Source organism: Gymnoscopelus microlampas (assembly GCF_963454915.1).
Source record: "Gymnoscopelus microlampas genome assembly, chromosome: 17".
Taxonomy (NCBI): domain Eukaryota; kingdom Metazoa; phylum Chordata; class Actinopteri; order Myctophiformes; family Myctophidae; genus Gymnoscopelus; species Gymnoscopelus microlampas.
This window is the reverse complement of record NC_139954.1, coordinates 16,783,287-16,800,485: the sequence shown is the minus strand read 5'-3', so window position 1 is coordinate 16,800,485 and position 17,199 is coordinate 16,783,287. Positions and strand designations below refer to the sequence as shown.

General features: G+C 41.7%; 1 protein-coding gene across 9 annotated transcripts in view; it reads right to left on the bottom strand.

Annotated features, from left to right (window-relative positions):
* Positions 1 to 17,199, bottom strand: part of obsl1b (obscurin like cytoskeletal adaptor 1b) — a 47,660-nt gene that overhangs the window by 6,029 nt on the left and 24,432 nt on the right. For 8 of the 9 annotated variants that reach the window (XM_084084848.1, XM_084084852.1, XM_084084854.1 and 5 more), the window contains 14 exons: positions 16,911 to 17,183; positions 15,970 to 16,245; positions 15,380 to 15,655; positions 14,311 to 14,586; positions 13,834 to 14,109; positions 13,117 to 13,386; positions 12,698 to 12,964; positions 11,211 to 11,480; positions 8,695 to 8,961; positions 6,628 to 6,894; positions 4,035 to 4,147; positions 2,561 to 2,714; positions 531 to 692; positions 12 to 116 (listed from right to left, as the gene is read on the bottom strand). In XM_084084848.1, coding sequence (XP_083940974.1) covers positions 12 to 116; positions 531 to 692; positions 2,561 to 2,714; positions 4,035 to 4,147; positions 6,628 to 6,894; positions 8,695 to 8,961; positions 11,211 to 11,480; positions 12,698 to 12,964; positions 13,117 to 13,386; positions 13,834 to 14,109; positions 14,311 to 14,586; positions 15,380 to 15,655; positions 15,970 to 16,245; positions 16,911 to 17,183 — 3,252 coding nt within the window. The remainder of the gene's footprint in view (positions 1 to 11; positions 117 to 530; positions 693 to 2,560; positions 2,715 to 4,034; positions 4,148 to 6,627; positions 6,895 to 8,694; positions 8,962 to 11,210; positions 11,481 to 12,697; positions 12,965 to 13,116; positions 13,387 to 13,833; positions 14,110 to 14,310; positions 14,587 to 15,379; positions 15,656 to 15,969; positions 16,246 to 16,910; positions 17,184 to 17,199) is intronic. The other variant, XM_084084850.1, reaches the window with a different exon arrangement.

The window sequence follows — 17,199 nt, the reverse complement described above, 5'->3', positions numbered from 1 at the left end:
ATAAATAATACCTTCCACCTCCAGGCAGGCTGTAGATTGAATATGCCTGGCAACAAACTTGATCTCTCCAGAATCCTCTCCCCTCACGTTGCACATGAGAAGAAAATGTTTGGTCCCTGAAAGAATAATGACAATAATCTATGTAATAACTGTATTAACCACTTTAACACTGGCATCCCAATTTTGGGCATGTCGTTTTAGGCAGAAATATATTTTTCAAGTGTGTGTGTGTGTGTGTGTGTGTGTGTGTGTGTGTGTGTGTGTGTGTGTGTGTGTGTGTGTGTGTGTGTGTGTGTGTGTGTGTGTGTGTGTGTGTGTGTGTGTGTGTGTGTGTGTGTGTGTGTGTGTGTGTGCGTGCATAGCCTACATTTGAACTTCAGCAAAAGTTTGTTTTGGCATTTCTAGCACCCTCTGGTGGACATATTTGCATACAGTAACCTACTCTCATAGGAGCTCAGAACAGCTTGGGATTGTTATCAGGGATTGATGCATTCAAATACAAATCACAACAGCAGGTCCACATACTGTACCTTCTTGGCGGATCTTTGTGGTTGTAGTGGGTCGTATCTTCTCTCCATTTTTATACCATTCTCCCTGCACGTCCTCTATGTTGATCTCACAAACAAACACAGCGTTCTGGTCTTCCTGGATGTCCAAGTCCTCCAGCCCCTGCAGGATCTGCAGCTCGCGTTCTGTCAACAATGTGTTATTTTTATCAGATACCATAGACCAGTGGTCACTGGTTCTTAAACTGTTTCATGTCAAGGACACCCAAATGAATATGTATTTGGACCGCAGACCCCTTCAGAAAATATGTTGTGCCTATACAAGATTCGTATCGTTAAAATGTTTGAAAAGTTAATGGTTTTTTTTCAAGATTTTGAAAATACTATATCTACAAACTATTTTTACCATATCTAAACAGCTTTTTATGCTATATTAAGGACCCCTGGTCGTCCCAAACCCCATTTTGAGAACATGAAACATGCCAGTATGCCTTGTGGATGAATTCTAGCCATTTGAGGGACCCCTTGTCATAGCCTCTAGCACCACCCTCTGGCTAAAATGTCTATGCAACTCTATGCACAGTATATGTGTTGTGTTAATTATCATCGTTAAATGTAAGCATTTTAACATGTTCTTACATGTACACATTTTGTGGGCCTGGTTATGTGGTACAAAAAGTAATGGGAGCTTGAAGCAGTTGGATGTTTAGGGGTTGGCTGGTTGACAATTTAGTCATATAGGGTCTTTATTTTCATAGCTTACTGACAGATGGCAGCCTTGTGCTATATTTGTGATGCATTTGTGATAGCAGGCCATATTTCAGCACGTAACATCACCATTAGCATTACAAAAGGAACTATGTCATAAGCAATTACATTTATATTATTATCGTGCTGCTAAAATGTAGTGTAGTGATACGGTACTATTATTACTACTACCACAAAAGAGAAGGAACTAGTTATTTATGTTGATCTCGGGATCCACAGAGTCCATTATTAAAAAAACATATACTATTTCAGAAAGTAGGTTTATGAGATTATCTCCGGACACACATAGACACACAGACCCTATCATAGACGGCTAGACCCTTGCAGTGCAGAGCCATGCAGTACAAATGGAATCATGTGTGAATCTTGGGAAACGTTTGAGAACCACTGGTATATGATGTGTCTATGATGTATGACTTGATATCTGAGCCACATTAACTGCCATTGTTAGATTAAAGTGAAATATTTCAAATAAAATATGTGTGGGGAGTTACTTGCTTGGCATAGCATACTGTTACTGGCAGTGTGCACAAGGAATTTGGTGCTGATCGGTCCAGCAGTTTATGAGATTAGCCCCGGACAAAAACACAGACGGACAGACTCACAGACTAATAGACAAGACAGACCCATTTCTACATGGCTTGCCCCAAAGGAGCCACGCCATAAAAAGTAATCAGTCATTTTAAAAGACTAGATTTTCAGTCTGCTACTTGGCCTTCAAATCCAGTCCTATATTGCACTGATCAAAGCAATGGTCCCCAAGTTATGGGCATTTAAAATGTTAGACACTGCTGTAACACTGCTGTAGTGCCCCACAATTTGTGTTTTTTGGTGTGCCTATTCGCATGGCTGACCCCTGAACAGTGTTTGTGGTATGTTTGGTGCGGATTGGATCAACGGTGTGCATGTGGCCCCCGGGGACCCTGACTTGGCCCCTGGTGTGACTATTGTCATGGCAGACCCCTGAACAGTGTTAGTGTCAAGTTTGCTGCAGATTGGAGCAACACTGTGCCTGTGGCCCCTGGGGACCCTAACCTGGCCCCTAGGGGCCACAACTGGCCCCTGGTGTGGCTATTCTGATGGCAGACCCCTGAACAGTATTTGTGCCAAGTTTGGTGTGGATCGGAGCAACGGTGTGCCTCACAAGTCTGCATGTTTCGTTTGTGACATCCACCGTCGGTCGCCCACCCACCTACCCACCCTCCAGGCAATTTTAGTATAGGATGACTTGTGCAGCTAACGCCTGTGTCTTAAATGAAGATATCGTATTGTATAGATGTCTTTACCATAGACCTCCACTGTGCAGGTGGTTGAAACCTCTCCAGAGTCGCAGGTGTAGGTACCAGAGTCACCGACGTTGCATTTCATGATCTGGAGGAAGCGCTTTCTTCCCATAGCATAAATGCGCATGTCCTTGCATGGCTTCACTTCAGCCCCATCCTGAAGATGAAGAGAGGAGGAACCATTTGAATATTAACTTGTCACAATTATTACATAATCGCCTAATTGCATGATCTTCATAATCGTTTCCATGTGGAAAAAGGTTCATACATGTTTAAAGATTGAGGAAATAGCCGATCTACAATCTCACGGGGTGCAGGGAATCTGACATCTGAAGCGGGGGTGATCCCTTTAAACTGTAGAGTTCATACCCGCCCGTGTCAAGAGTTGAATTGTGTTGAACTTTTTTCTACGTGATGTGTAGAGACGCATCTATTCATAGAGTGCGGGGCGTAGCCTGTGTCGCTCCCCGAAAAGCCCTTAAAGGAGTAGTTCACCCAAAAAAATATTCTATCAGTTACACACCCCATAAAGCCTTGAATTCATGAAGATTATTTTGTTTTTGTCGCATTCCTGAGCCAATAATTTGATTCTCTATTGAGTGTCCTACTGACCAGCCACCCCGTCATCAAATTATTGGCTCAGGAATGCGACAAAAACATGAATCGATGAATTCAAGGCTTCATGGCTGTGTAATTTAGTAATTCTTTGGGTGAACTACTCGTTTAACTCTTCACTTAACATAGCTTGTGGTTTGTGCATTAATTGGCTGTGTCACCAGCCACCCAACTTCAACAGTAATTTGTTGCTGTCAGGCAGAAACCTCTTATCTCCATATTTTGTGTTTTTTTGTGAATGAATGCCCTACTTGATCATGCTACAGCGTCACACAAAAGCATCAAAAGTAGCTATTTTTTTTATTTGAATCCTGAAAAGTAACTGTTTTGGACATATGAGGTTTCTACCCGACAGTTAATAGTTTAAGCCAAGTAACAGTACTTCTACTTGAGTAGCATATTCTAATACACTTTCCACCCCTGCAAGTAGCACAAAAGTCAGATTAACATACTGTAACTGTAGTACTGTGTGTGTTTGCTGTGTGTGTGCTTTTACTGCCTTTGTCTCATCTGTAAAGTGAGTCTACTTCTTTTGCAAGTCATCAGCACAAATATGTTTTCTATTGTACTGTGTGGGTTTTTATTACTTGAAAATAGAACCGAATAGTGTTGAGATGCCCTGACACTCAAGACACTCAATCCTGCACAATACGGTACACAGTAAAACTGAGTGTTAACTTTACTCTGAGCATGTACAAAGGTCCATGGTCCATTTGGTTTTATTTGTACACTCCGAGTTACTAATTTATAACTGAGGATTTTACTGTATATAATGTCTATATATTCGCCATATCATAGGTTTGTTCTCGCTTACAGAAATATAATTGCAGATGGCTGAGAAGAACAGAAATGCAATACTCGCCTTGCTCCATTTGACATCCACATTGTGTCTTGACAGCTCACATTCAATAGATATGACTGATCCTTCAGAACATCTTTGGTCCTCCAGCTTTTTGAGAATTGTCACTGGGGGCTCTGGTTGCAGCAAAACAAAACATGTTGATTTATTTAGAGAAGCTGGGTTTCATACTTGAGTGTCCTGTCCATGTGAACATTGCTGTTCCAGGTAAATGCTGTTTAATTGTAATTGTTAATGTATTTAAAGAATGATTACTGAAAAGGCTTGTACCCAATCTCCCACATGAGAGTCCAAATTTCTACCCGAGATATTTCAATTATTGTTTTGTGGCAGTTCTACTTGTTAACCAGTAGGTGTCCTACCTGACACTTGGGTCTACATTTCCCAAATGCATTGCATAGGGTCACCAACTCCAACCACTGCCTGACGTACTAGTTATATTGTAATAACATACTCTACCATGCTGATTGGTTAAAGGTTCCGAATTACAGCTTTAAAATAAAGATCTGAAAACATTGATAGGCTTCATAATGTTATTTGCTTCTTTAAGTGCATTTAAAAAAATAATAAAACAATGAATTAGCTTAATTACAGTATCTGTCTACATTCTAGTTACTCTAGGCCTGATGACGCTCACACACTATTAGACTTGACAAAGGCATGTATACCAGCAGCAAAACATTTCTAAAATGTATAAACTTTATTTCTCTTCTTGGTTAGCCAAGCAGCAGAATTAAATCTGCCAGGAACCAGGTGTTTGACTATGGTGTACAGTGGTTTCACATTGAAAGAATCCATGCACACTTTTTTCTTTATTTTTTTTGCATTCAAATGGAGTATTAGCTAATTGTAGAAGTGTAGCGTAGTTTTGGCAACTTGATAATGTGTGTTAAGGTTTTGACAGTGTGATGTTATTGTGTAAATATAGCTAGCTACTAGAATGCATGTGGTTCCCAGCCTGCTGACATTGCATTGGTGGTACTTACAATGGAGCTATTTGCAGGACCATCATCATGAAGCATTGCGCAAACAAACAGCCAGACATGGTTATGTTTCAGTGTTTAGCTGTGGTGGAAAGTAACTAATCACACATTTACTCAAGTACTGTACTTAATTACAACTTTGAGGTATTTAAAATGTCAGATAATTTATACTTCTACTCCACTACATCTCAGAGGCAAATATTGTACTTTTTACTACGGTACAATTATTTGAAAACTTTAGTTTAAGTTACTTTGCCGAAAAACATACTGTACTGTACATTAACCACATAAGCCATTATTTGAGAGATAGCTGATGAAGGTCAGTTGGACAGAAACATTGTTCTGTTTTCAATAAAACTACTATTGTAAGTGAAGACAGTGTGCACGAGTTCTCCCTCTTTTCATATTTTGGCTATTCTACCACCTCACAAAGGTTGTAGAATACAGTGTGAGCTTGTACTGCTGTTTTTGAAAAAGTTTGAAAGATTTAGATTTTTTTTTTAAATACAATAGCAACTGTATAACCTGTAGCTACCATAAAATATATTACTGTGTTCTGTATACTGCTCCAGGTCATTTTAAATCGTTTAGTTTGATTAACTGTTGCACCCGTACTCATGGCCCACACAGTAGCCTATATGTACACTATGGGAACTCCCAATGTACAGTGATGACATTTTCATCCAAGTGCCACCCCTAGTCTTTCGACTCCTAGCTCAACGGGATGAGACATACTGAATGACTCCACAGGGCATGGATTATCTTACGGCATGGAGGTTTAACTGGTGTCTGACAGAGAAGACTGAAGACGACTTTGCATGGGGTCGTGCTGGGCTATTTTATATGACTATGTAACGTGAGCCCGGATAGGATATCAGCGGTAGCAGAGCTGTCACTGCATTCTATTATCATGCTGCTGTTTGGCACTAGATTTACTCGGGAGCGTCTAGCCACCATAAAAACAAATGCCACCGTAAAATGATATTGCAGTTGAAATTTAAATGTTAAGTCTCATATCAGGGATAGCTAAAGGAGCACGGGCCAAATTAGCCTATGGGCTGTGTGCAAAGTGATTGAAATTGCAACCTGGAACTTATTTTAATGAATAAAATATGATTTTAACCAATCTATAATGGTAACTAGTACATCTACAGTGGTTGGGGGTAGTCTTGCTACTCTTCCGTTGAAAACATTAGACCCTGTGTCAGGTAGGACACCTACTGGTTGACAAGTAATGCTGCCTGAAGCTCATAAGCACAATATCTCTCCATGCCAAGCTGGGGTTCCATCTTGGAAGAGCGGTAGAAGTTTGCCTCCCACATGGGAGACCCAGGTTAAAATCCCAGGTTGAGGAGATGAAGCTTACATACTGTATTGCAGCTTTAATGGCTTATTATGCTTATTGTGTATATATTGTATCTGGTTCATACACATTAAACTCCTCAATGCAAATTTTGCTCTGAGCATGCACAAATGGAACCAAATCGACCTGTAAGGGTGCATTTGGTTCCATTGTTGTACACTCGGTTACAAATGGATAAAGTAAAACATTTTACACAAACACATTTTACTGTGTATATTGTCGAATTTGCCTGTGTTCTAATTGATCGTACCTTTCACCACAAGCCTCGCAGACGTCTTCAGATTATCCACACAGAACATAAAGGTTGCGGTGTCTTCGACTGCGAGGTTGGGGATGGTGAGGCTGTGGACTTGTCCTTTGGCACTGATACGCCAGTGATTAGTGGGCTTTAGTTTGACTCCATTTTTCAGCCAGGTGCCGGTGACATTAGCATGAGACAGTTCCACCTCGAAAGATGCCGTCTCTCTCTCTGTGGTTCCGATGTCCACCAATTCTCTCTTTATTGCGATTTTCCTCGCTGTGAAGGAAATGGGGGGACATTTTGACATAACATTGAAGTGACTCTGACGGAAAGTCTTAGGAAGTACTTCACTGACCAACGGTAACACAATGTTTACATTTCAAACAATGATACAAATATTTTAGCATATTCCTTCTACTTTCACATCAACTTAACAGAAGCCTTTTTAAACCTTCCCTAAAACACCCTGGGCAACGCTCCACACGTCCTAGACTCTGGCACCCAAGCTGTGGAATGAACTCCCCCTCACAATCAGGACTGCAGTCTCACTCCCCATTTTCCGCTGCAGTCTGAAAACTCACCTCTTCATACTCCACCTCACCCCCTAGCACTCCTCTCTCCTTATATCGTTTCTTGTTTTTTTAATATAAATGGTAGTTATACTATACAGATCTATGTTGGTTACTTGTACACATGTATTGCTATTTACATTTATTTTGACTAAGAATGTTGTTTAGATGGCATTGTTTAGACACAATCAAGGTTTGATGTTTACCTGGCATCCTAGTTTCTCTGAAGCACTAACTTGTTCTTGTTCTTTTTTTTTTCTCTATTTATGTGAGTATTTAATATTTACCCTGTTGTTTGTTGACGAGAGTTCATGCCACGTGTAAGTCGCTCTGGATAAGAGTGTCTGCTGAATGCCTAAATTGTAAGTGTGCTTTTGCACATTGTTCTGTATATTTCAGTAGCCAGCATAACAGACTAATATTTAACAGCACGCTCATTTGGCAGACTGGAGGATGAGCCGATATTTTTGTCATTTCAATACCAGGCTTTACACAAAATCCTGCTTCAAAACTGCCAACATTTTTAATTCATACCAAGACGGACAAGCATTCCCTGTGGAAAAAAAGAAGTGTTTATTTTGGAGACCTGATGACAACAACCTTAGTTTTGAAGGCCAGCGGGTAAATTTAGATGCAATGAGAGCGGAGATCCAAATTCAGAGGAGGTGCCAACAGCAGCCTGAAGTCCAGACTTTTCCCTTCCCCACCCACGCTAGTGTTGAAAGAACAGCCTCTAACTCACCCACGAGCCTGCAGATCAGGGCACTAAGTCACCTACGAAGCATGCACAAAGAAAAACTAACATGTACAGTACGTACATCTTAATCCCTAGATGATGCCCAAACTAAGTCCTTTATAGGGTGCAAAAACTAGTAGCACTGGAGAAATACTGCATGCGTGTAAATGGATTTGTGACCGTCGCAGGATAGTATCCACATGCATCCCTATTCTGGGCTTGTCATAGTAGCCGAACATTCTGCGAAATTGGCCGATCTACAAGCTCACAATTGTGTCGGCGCATTGTGCGCTTGTAGATCGACTATTTTTAGCGACGAGATTTGCAGTAGAGGGCAAAAAAGGAGGGGGTCATGACAAGTACAGACCCCTAGGGGACCCTGGCAAACGAAGTATACAGGGTTTAGGTGGCTAACAGCCAGAAAAATAAAAACAGGCTTGAAGATTAACTCAGCAGGCCCTTCCTTTGAACCTCCAATCCATTGGCCTTTGACGTGCTTCATTAAACCATCAGGGATCTAGTGATCTTGCGTCAATACATTCACAGCTGAAAAGTCAGCTTGGACTGTGGAGCAATCACCTGTTGGTAGGCATCATGTCGAGGTAGAACAAGCGCCCCCCTCCCCCCATCATCACTCATATTACTCTTACTCAGTCAACTGAGTTTGCCTTAAAAAACAGCAGTGAAACAGTGTGTGCATGTGGGGTCGTTGGACAACGGAGGTAAACAAACGGCAACAACAGTGCATAGTGACAACACGTGCAGACTCACGTTCCACAGTGAGCTGGGCCTGAGTGCGGTCGTGAAGGGTCTCACAGCTGTAGGTGCCCCGGTCGGCGAGGGCAAGTTTGTGGATGGTGAGGCTGCGTTTCCGGCCCTGCTCTTTCAGGGTGAACTTGGCTCCGGGGTGGATCAGCACCCCCTGCCTCATCCATTGCACCTCGCCGGAATCCAGACTCACCTCCACCTCCAGCGTTGCCTCGGTGAACTCTTCAACCGTGACTGGCGCCATGCATTTAGTGAACAGCACCTGTTGCTCTGAAAATGAATTTGCTGAATTATTGGACAGCGGTGATCTTCCACAGAAATTAGCCACTGCAAGATTTTTGAGTACAGGATTTTTGCAAGGGCGACCTGGTCGAGAAAGCAGCAGCGAAGCAGCATTTGCTGACAATGTTTGTAGTGTATTTACAGTTCTATGTTTGAAGGCCTTGCTTAGCCTTATAGCACATACTGTTCAATAATACAAACATTATTTTCTTTAAAAAAAATGAGGGCCAGAAAAGAATTCAGTATATTTGAAAGTTTTTCTGTCATTTGAAACAAATAATTTCAACTTAAATTCAACCACAGAGACAATTTGTAACCCTACCTCTCATCAGCCCTGCATCTTGTAGTGACCCCCCCCCCCCCCCCCTCCCCCCCCCCAAAGTCACTGTGCCACTTGTCTCTGTCAGTTACCAGAGGAATTCTAACAGGAGAAGCCGCTAAGCGCTAGCCGTCAAAGGCGCCTCTTCAACAATTTAAACATGTCTGAAGGGGTCATTATTTATCACATATACGCTGAGGTGGTACTAAAATGCTAGACAGGCTTTTGAACGACTTGCATTTTGGATTGGATTCCTTCGCCTCTGCAAACAGTAGAATAATAATTCCTTTATACTAGAGCCAGACCGATATATGGGCCAGTATTTGACTTTTCCGATCATTGGTATCGGCAACAATGTGTCCCGAGTTCTACGCAGCATGAGCTTGTAGATCATGTTTTTTGTATTTTTATGAATTGCGCTTGTATCTATCTAAATTATTCGTCTTATTTGTATTTATTTGTTCGCAAATATTTTTTGGGTTAAAACATTGGTAATTGGTGGGCTAGGACTCTAATCATCGGGCTCTACTTTACTTCATACTTAAGAATGGAGGGTCATGAGGTACATGTGGTGAGTAGTGGCAAAGCACTGTCTGATACAGTGAAAATAAAGAATTTCAGAGCTGATACGATACATTGAGAGCAAATGTACCCAGCTGATCTGGTCATTCACATTTAGCATTCCTGACAATGTTTTGGTTTGTCTCGTTTCTCAACTTTACTCACGGTTGGACACGTTTCATGCAGAGAGCAACTCTAAGTTACTTCATCAACTAACCACATTGTATGATGAAAATAACATATTTCGAAAATGTGTTAAATGATGCTATATTAAAATTGGCTAATGGGTGGGCCCAACTCTACATTCGAGGCCCGCTATACGTGGCGCAAACCAGTGTAAATTTGCCATAGTCCAATCATCAAACTGTCCATTTGTATTGTCGCTGTCTGGCAGAAACCTTGTATGTCCATATTCAATGTTTTTATGTGTTTTTCATACTGTAAATGAATGCCCTTTGTACCTCGTCATAAGACAGTGTTGCACAAAAGTAGCGGGGGAAAAAAAGTAGTGGGTTTTAGTAAATATTGAGCTTTTTTTTGTCTGAGGAAGAGGCTTGAAACATCACCCACCTTGGTGGTCATTTATTGAAACTCATGATCCAGTGTGTGCAGACCGTGTTTTTATGGCGTGACGGCTAGCCGTTTATGACAGGGTGCTGTCCGTCTGTCCATCCGTTTGTCTTCCCGTCCGTCACTAATCTTGGAAGCCACTGCACTGATGAGTGCCACATATTTCACAAATGTTTAATAATTTTTGAAATATGTAACTTTTCTTTCATTTTATTACCTGGTCCAAATTTCGAGTCATAGATACTTCATAGATAACTGGTGTCGCAGGCTGGCCACATGAAGTCCGAGATCCCTTCCTATGTGGATACTAAGATCCACATTATTTACTAGCTCTGTTTTAGTTTGTTCTTCTGTCCAACAAATGGGATTTTATCATTTTGCATGCTTTGTTAACTTTTTGTAGATATTTAACCAATGAAAAGTTTATTAACAAGAGCTTGGAACACAGGTTATTTTTTCCATTTCTCTCTCCACTAGTACTTATTGCCTTTTCATATCCTACTTCCCTCTCACTCTCTTCCTGGTCACACAATGGGTCCTCGATCACTCTCCTTGTCATATGGCTGTCACATTCCCCATCTCTCTAGTAATGCTGTACAGTCCCATCCACTCAAGTGTTTCACAGCTTTGTACCATGCTTGAGGGATGGCCTTTCCCCCACTCTCGCACAAGCATTCCATTTCACGATACTACACCTCACATTCATCTCGTTTACTCCAGTTGTAATATGAGAATCCTGAGCCACTGAACACGGTGTCAGCAGATGGGCACAACAACAACAACTCACCTTGTACCTGGAGGTTTGCCTCGGACAGCAGTCCCTCCGCATCGGCTGTCACCCTGCCGCCATCTGAAACCTGGCAGTTGTGGACCCATAGCATGTGGCACAGGCCATTGCTGGACACGACGAACCGCTCGTTCTGAGGCACTGGCTTGCCTCGCAGGCGCCACACCAGTTGAGTGTCCTCTGGTGAAACCACACACTTAAATGTTGCGTCCTCCCCCTCTCGTACTGTGATGTTATGGAGCTCAGCGATGAACTCCACAATACGTGGTGCTGAGGGCAAAAAGATCCCTTGAGTTCTTTTTCCTTAACTTCACTGAGAGAGGTTCACACTGACGAATGTTTATCGCTTGATGAATTCGATTTCTGCGGTGTTAGGCCTATATATAAATTGTCCATTACATACCTGTGATACTTGGATCTGCAGTGAACATTAGCTCCAGAGTCAGCTGTCGGTAGAAATGGCGAGCTCTCGTTTCGCGACTGTTGCTTCTAATGAGCCTTCCAAACAGGGTAGCAAACAAGTTTGTCAAAATAGATAAATTTTATGGTGACCAAGTCACAAGTGCCATCTTGACATTCACAGCCCAGAAAGCAGAATTTTCACTCAGTGGACAGGGCATCTTAAACCCATGTTTAGCAATCTGACCTTACTGCCCGGAAAGTTATACCGCCAGCGCATCGTCCACCAACATTTTTTTTTTTAATTAACGCTATGTTTAACGCTATGTTTAATTTATGTTCTTGTAGTCTCAACTCCACTGTGGAGCCTACAAAATTAATGTATTTAAGTATTAAGTTATTTTAATATACCATATTTGGAATACTTGTTACTAGCAAGATGCTTGAAATGGGAGCTCGCCGTTTTTGCCAATGACTGACTCTGGAGTTAATATTTTCCGCGAGTCCAAGTATTACAGGCATGTAAGAGACAAATTACAGATCTACAAGCTTGCGACGCGTTGTGTCTTATAAATCTGTCGTAACACCGTCGTATGATGAAGTATAAAATACGTCTGAAAAGTAGGGCAACAACTTATTTTCAGTAAACTGTATTCACATACAGTACTAGTCCATATCTAGCTACAACAACATCTGTCTTTTTAAACATAATTATATGGAAATTACTTAAAATGAAAAGTCCACCATAACCGCTTTAAAGCAAGCTGTCTGAGTATGTCTGAAGAATCATGACAGATGTACATAGCGTATTGACTGTACCTGGTTAAACCCTACAGTATACTGTATACAGTACAGTACTTCATTGTATTTGATTACTTTGTTGACCGCGGTCCCCCAGGGGTCTATTGGCCCCCACATCTACAAGGCAAGCAAGGCAAGGCTACAAGGCAAGGCAAGCATCACACTGCAACGTGTCATATCCGCTACTTTGGGTGATGTTCGCTAATCTTTGCAGAATGTCCGCCTATTAGGGACAGAATAGGGACGCTAGGGTTCAAGTGGTTCAAATATACAGTAAACGGACTTACTTTCTAGAGTGACGGTGGCAGAGGTCTTGTCATCTGTTGTTTCACAGGTATACTCTCCAGCATCCTCGTCCACCAGTTGGTGGATGGTGAAGCTTCGCTCACGACCTTGTGCCCTTATCGTGTGTCGACGGCTAGGGGAGATTTCCTGGCCACCCTTTAGCCACTGGACATCTCCTTTGGGCTTGTTGATCTCGCATCGTAATGTAAGGCTACTGCCCTTCAGAGCTACGACATTCTCCAGAAGTCGGGTGAACTTCACTTGCATTTCTGTTTAATAGAATGTGTGGTATAATATGATATGTGTGAAAATATGACTGTTTCAAGGATTTGTGTAACAGATATAAAATGATTGAATGTGTGCATAAAATCAGTGCAATAGAACTGTGATTATGGAAAGCTTTGGGGGGTTAATTCCTTACCTTTCACAGACACCGTGAAATACATCTCATCTGTGTTCACGTCACAGATGTATTTTCCACTGTCTGAAACACGCAGGGGATTAATAGTGAGATTATGGTTTTTACCCTCACTTGAGATGTGAACGTTGTCTTCGTTCAATAATCGGCCCTCTTTCAGCCATCGTACATTGGCCCTTTCTTGGTTTACTATTGCACACAGTGTAACGCTCTCGTTTTCATAGGCAGAGATGTTGCTATTTGCTTGTTTATTGACAAACTGGACTGGTAGCTCTGTGGGCAAGAAAGAGAAAAACAAAACAAAATAATTTTCATCATAGAACCCACAAAAGCAGAATCATATATCATCACTGTCGGGCGGAAACCTTGTAAATAGAATGGAAAAAAAAAAAAACTTTTCAGGAAATGGAAAAAATAACCTGAGTTCCAATGGATACAATATACTGTAGTTAATGTTTAATCACGTGCTCTTGTTTCACACTTTTATTGATTAAATATGAAATATTTATAAAACCCACATGCAGACTAACCACTTTCAACCTGACATCACTATTTTGGGAATGAAGGTGAAATCTTAATTTCCCTAAAAATAAAAAAATAATAAAGAAATGCGAAAATAGCATATCTACAAGCTTACAATACATCGCGACACAATAAAAGATGACATGTAGAGATACAAGGTTTCTGCCGAGAGAGACGGTATTTAGAAACAAATACTACCTTGAACGTCAACCAATGTTATCATTTTGTCATCGATGGCATCGCAGATGTACTCTCCTGAGTCTGAGGGCTGAAGTCCTGAAAGGATGAACTTTCGCACAACATCGTGGCTATCAATATGAATGCGATCGTCCAATTCCAGTAACTTGTCGTTCCAGAACCACCGCACGGTGGCATCGGGCCGTGACACCTCGCACTGCAAAATAAGGTCATCTCCTGCCACCAGGATATGATGCTCCGGGGTGCCAGAGTTTCCAATAATGCATACAGGAGGCTCTGGAGGTAGAAGATACAATACTGTTTGTCATTATTTTACAATACCAAGTCATTATTTTAAGACGGTTTCTTATTATAATGACTTACAGGATATTTGCAATCACATTGGGCTTCCATAGATTAGTAAGGTTACTGACGAGAGATGAAAATGAGATTATCTCCATGACATGAATACAACGTATTGATGAGTGATGTAATGACCTTTGACGGTGATATAGAACACGATCTTATCATCCACAGCATCACAGGTGTACTCTCCTGAATCTTCCAGCCCAGCGCTCAGGACCACTAGTGAACGGAATGTGCCTTGCTCCTCGCTGCAGTAGCGCTCACTGTCATCAATGAGCTGGTTGTCTTTGTACCAGCTGACTGACACGTTAGATCTGGACAGCTCGCACACTAAAATGATGTCATCTGATACCAAGAACTGCTTTTCTGTGTTGGCCTCCGTTTTCCCCAGGATTTTCACAGACAGCTCTGAAAAAAAGAGGAAACCTGTCTGTAAAAGTGATGTTCTAATTTTTGGCAGATTTATAATCCTTTGTCAGACACTGACAGAGCCTGTTTTTCACTTTCCCCAAGTTTAAGATCTTTATTAGAGTTTTTGTGTATTTGGTAGTTACTGCACATGCATTAACTACCCCTCTCAATTTACTTTCCCTGAGATCAATATGACTATCATCCCATTATGTAAAATAGCTTACCAGATAAACTAGCAACTTGTCATAAAAGGTAATATGTTTTTGCTGAGGTTGCAGCCCATCACCGGGAAGTTGCATCCCATCACTGGGAAAGTTTCTTTTTCTGCTGTCATTGATTGTGATTTTGCATAGCAACGCTGATGTCCTGTCATTGGTTGCGACTTGCGTGTTTGCATAGCAACATCCATCCCATCCAATGGCTTATCTATTCTTGCTCTCTACATCCAGTGTCTAATCTCTTTTCTCAGGCCCATTATATGTCTATGGGTGTGTGACTCAACCGTTCTCACACACACCACAAGCGCGCGTAGGCACACAGGCTACGACTTCTGCAATAAAAACTTTATTGCAGCATTAAAAAGGGATATCAATCTTCCAATAGTTCAAAATGTGTAAAACATGTGAAAAGCCATTGATTATTCCAGCGGTTTATCGATCCATGGATGGATGGATGGATGGTCCAGTGGGTTTGCGATTTTAGTTTCCGGGCATACAGACACACACAGACCCTCTCATAGATGGCTAGTCTCTTGCAGAGCCACGACATTATGAAACATATGATTACTTGCCTTTGACTTTGACCTGGAAATCCATCACGTCGTCCTTGGCATCACAGACATACTTCCCAGCATCTGCTAGTGTCAGAGAGTGAATGGTTAATTGGCGCATGACCCCGTCCTCAAGGATGGTGACCTTTCTGGAATTTTCGACTTCTTCGCCATTCTTCTTCCAGGTCACGTCAGCATTTGATCTGGACACCTCACAGTCAAGCACCAAAGTCTCCCCGACAAAGTGTTCCACTCCACTCGCCATCTTCCTTGTACGCACAAAGCGCACAGGAGGCTCTATGGAAATTGGCATCAAAGTGGAACATTATCAGATCTGGGGTTCATTTGATCGAATTAGTCACAAAAGGCGAACATTCTGTGAAAATTGGCAAAAATTGCTATTTTCAGCAAAGAGATTTGGTGTGAGAGAAAAAAGGAGGTTGCCAGTATAGACCCCTGGGGCATCCAAGTCAATCAACTGAAGTATATAGGGTTTAAAGGGTGGTTAAAACAGATTGGTGTTAAACCTCAAGTAAAACCTCACACAGATATCAACCTCAGAGAGGACCTACTATTAGATTTTTTTAAGTAGTGTCTATTAAAGTCTGTACCTGCTATGTTTACAAAGAATGTCATGGAGTCATCGGCGGTGTCACACACATATTCCGCGGAGTCTTTGACGGTGGTCTCGGGTATAATGAGCCTCCTGTAGACCCCATCGACCTCCAGGATAAGGTTGGCGTTCTCCTCTACCTCCAGCCCATCTCGATACCAGCGCACCACTGCGTTGGGCCTGGAGATCTCACAGCTCAGTACCATCCTCTCAGACGTCTGCTGGCACAGCTCCATCTGAGACTGGCTTGGAGATACAATCCTTACTGGAGGTTCTGGAAAAAAGGTCATACACGTTAGCCCTTGTTAATCACATGAATGAACCCTAGCGTCCCTATCCTGGCATGTCATAATAGGCCTACCATTCTGGTAAAATAGGCGAACATTCTGCGAAAATAGCTTGTGGGTCAGCTATTTTCAGCAAATAGATATGGTTTAGAGGGAAAACAAGTATGGACCCCTGAGGGGCCCCGGTCAACAATACGGGGATAAATGTATGCCACATATCACATCCCCTGCCAAAATCATTTTGTATGAGACATTGAAAATATTGGTTAGTTTTGCAAAAATATTTAAAAGATGGAAACATTACCCTAAGCACCTTAAAGAGAAACACTCACGCTGTTAATGTGCTTTCCAGTTCATAGTTGATGAAACATTGTCTATAGAAACAATAGTCATAAAACCTTATTCATATTTTCATGATGTCAATATCGTTATTTTGCCATAAACAAATCAGTGTTATGGTTGTGAATACAATATTTTTAGTTAATGAACATTGCAATGGTTTCCCTTGTTAAGTTTGGATTCTGATTCTCACAACAGTTGGGGGTGAACTCATGACCTTGTCAGGATTGATTGATATCGGGTTCAACCAATGACCTTCAAAGGACCACAATATGGACGTACTAAATATCCACAATAGATACAGGACATTTACCTGTAATACTAAGATGAAAGAATATGGAATCATCAGCTGTGTCACAGACATATTCCCCAGAATCCTCCACGCCACTGCAGAGAATCTTTAGCCTCCGATATGGGCCTTCAAGCTTGAGCTTAATGTTTTCGCTGTCCTGCAACTTTTGGCCGTCCTTGAACCAGTTGACAACACCATTCTGACGAGAGAGCTCACAGCTGAGAATGATTTCCTCTGGGACGTGACGGTCGAGATGGACATCTTCTTTGGGGTACACTATTGTCACCGGAGGTTCTTTAAGGGGGCACAT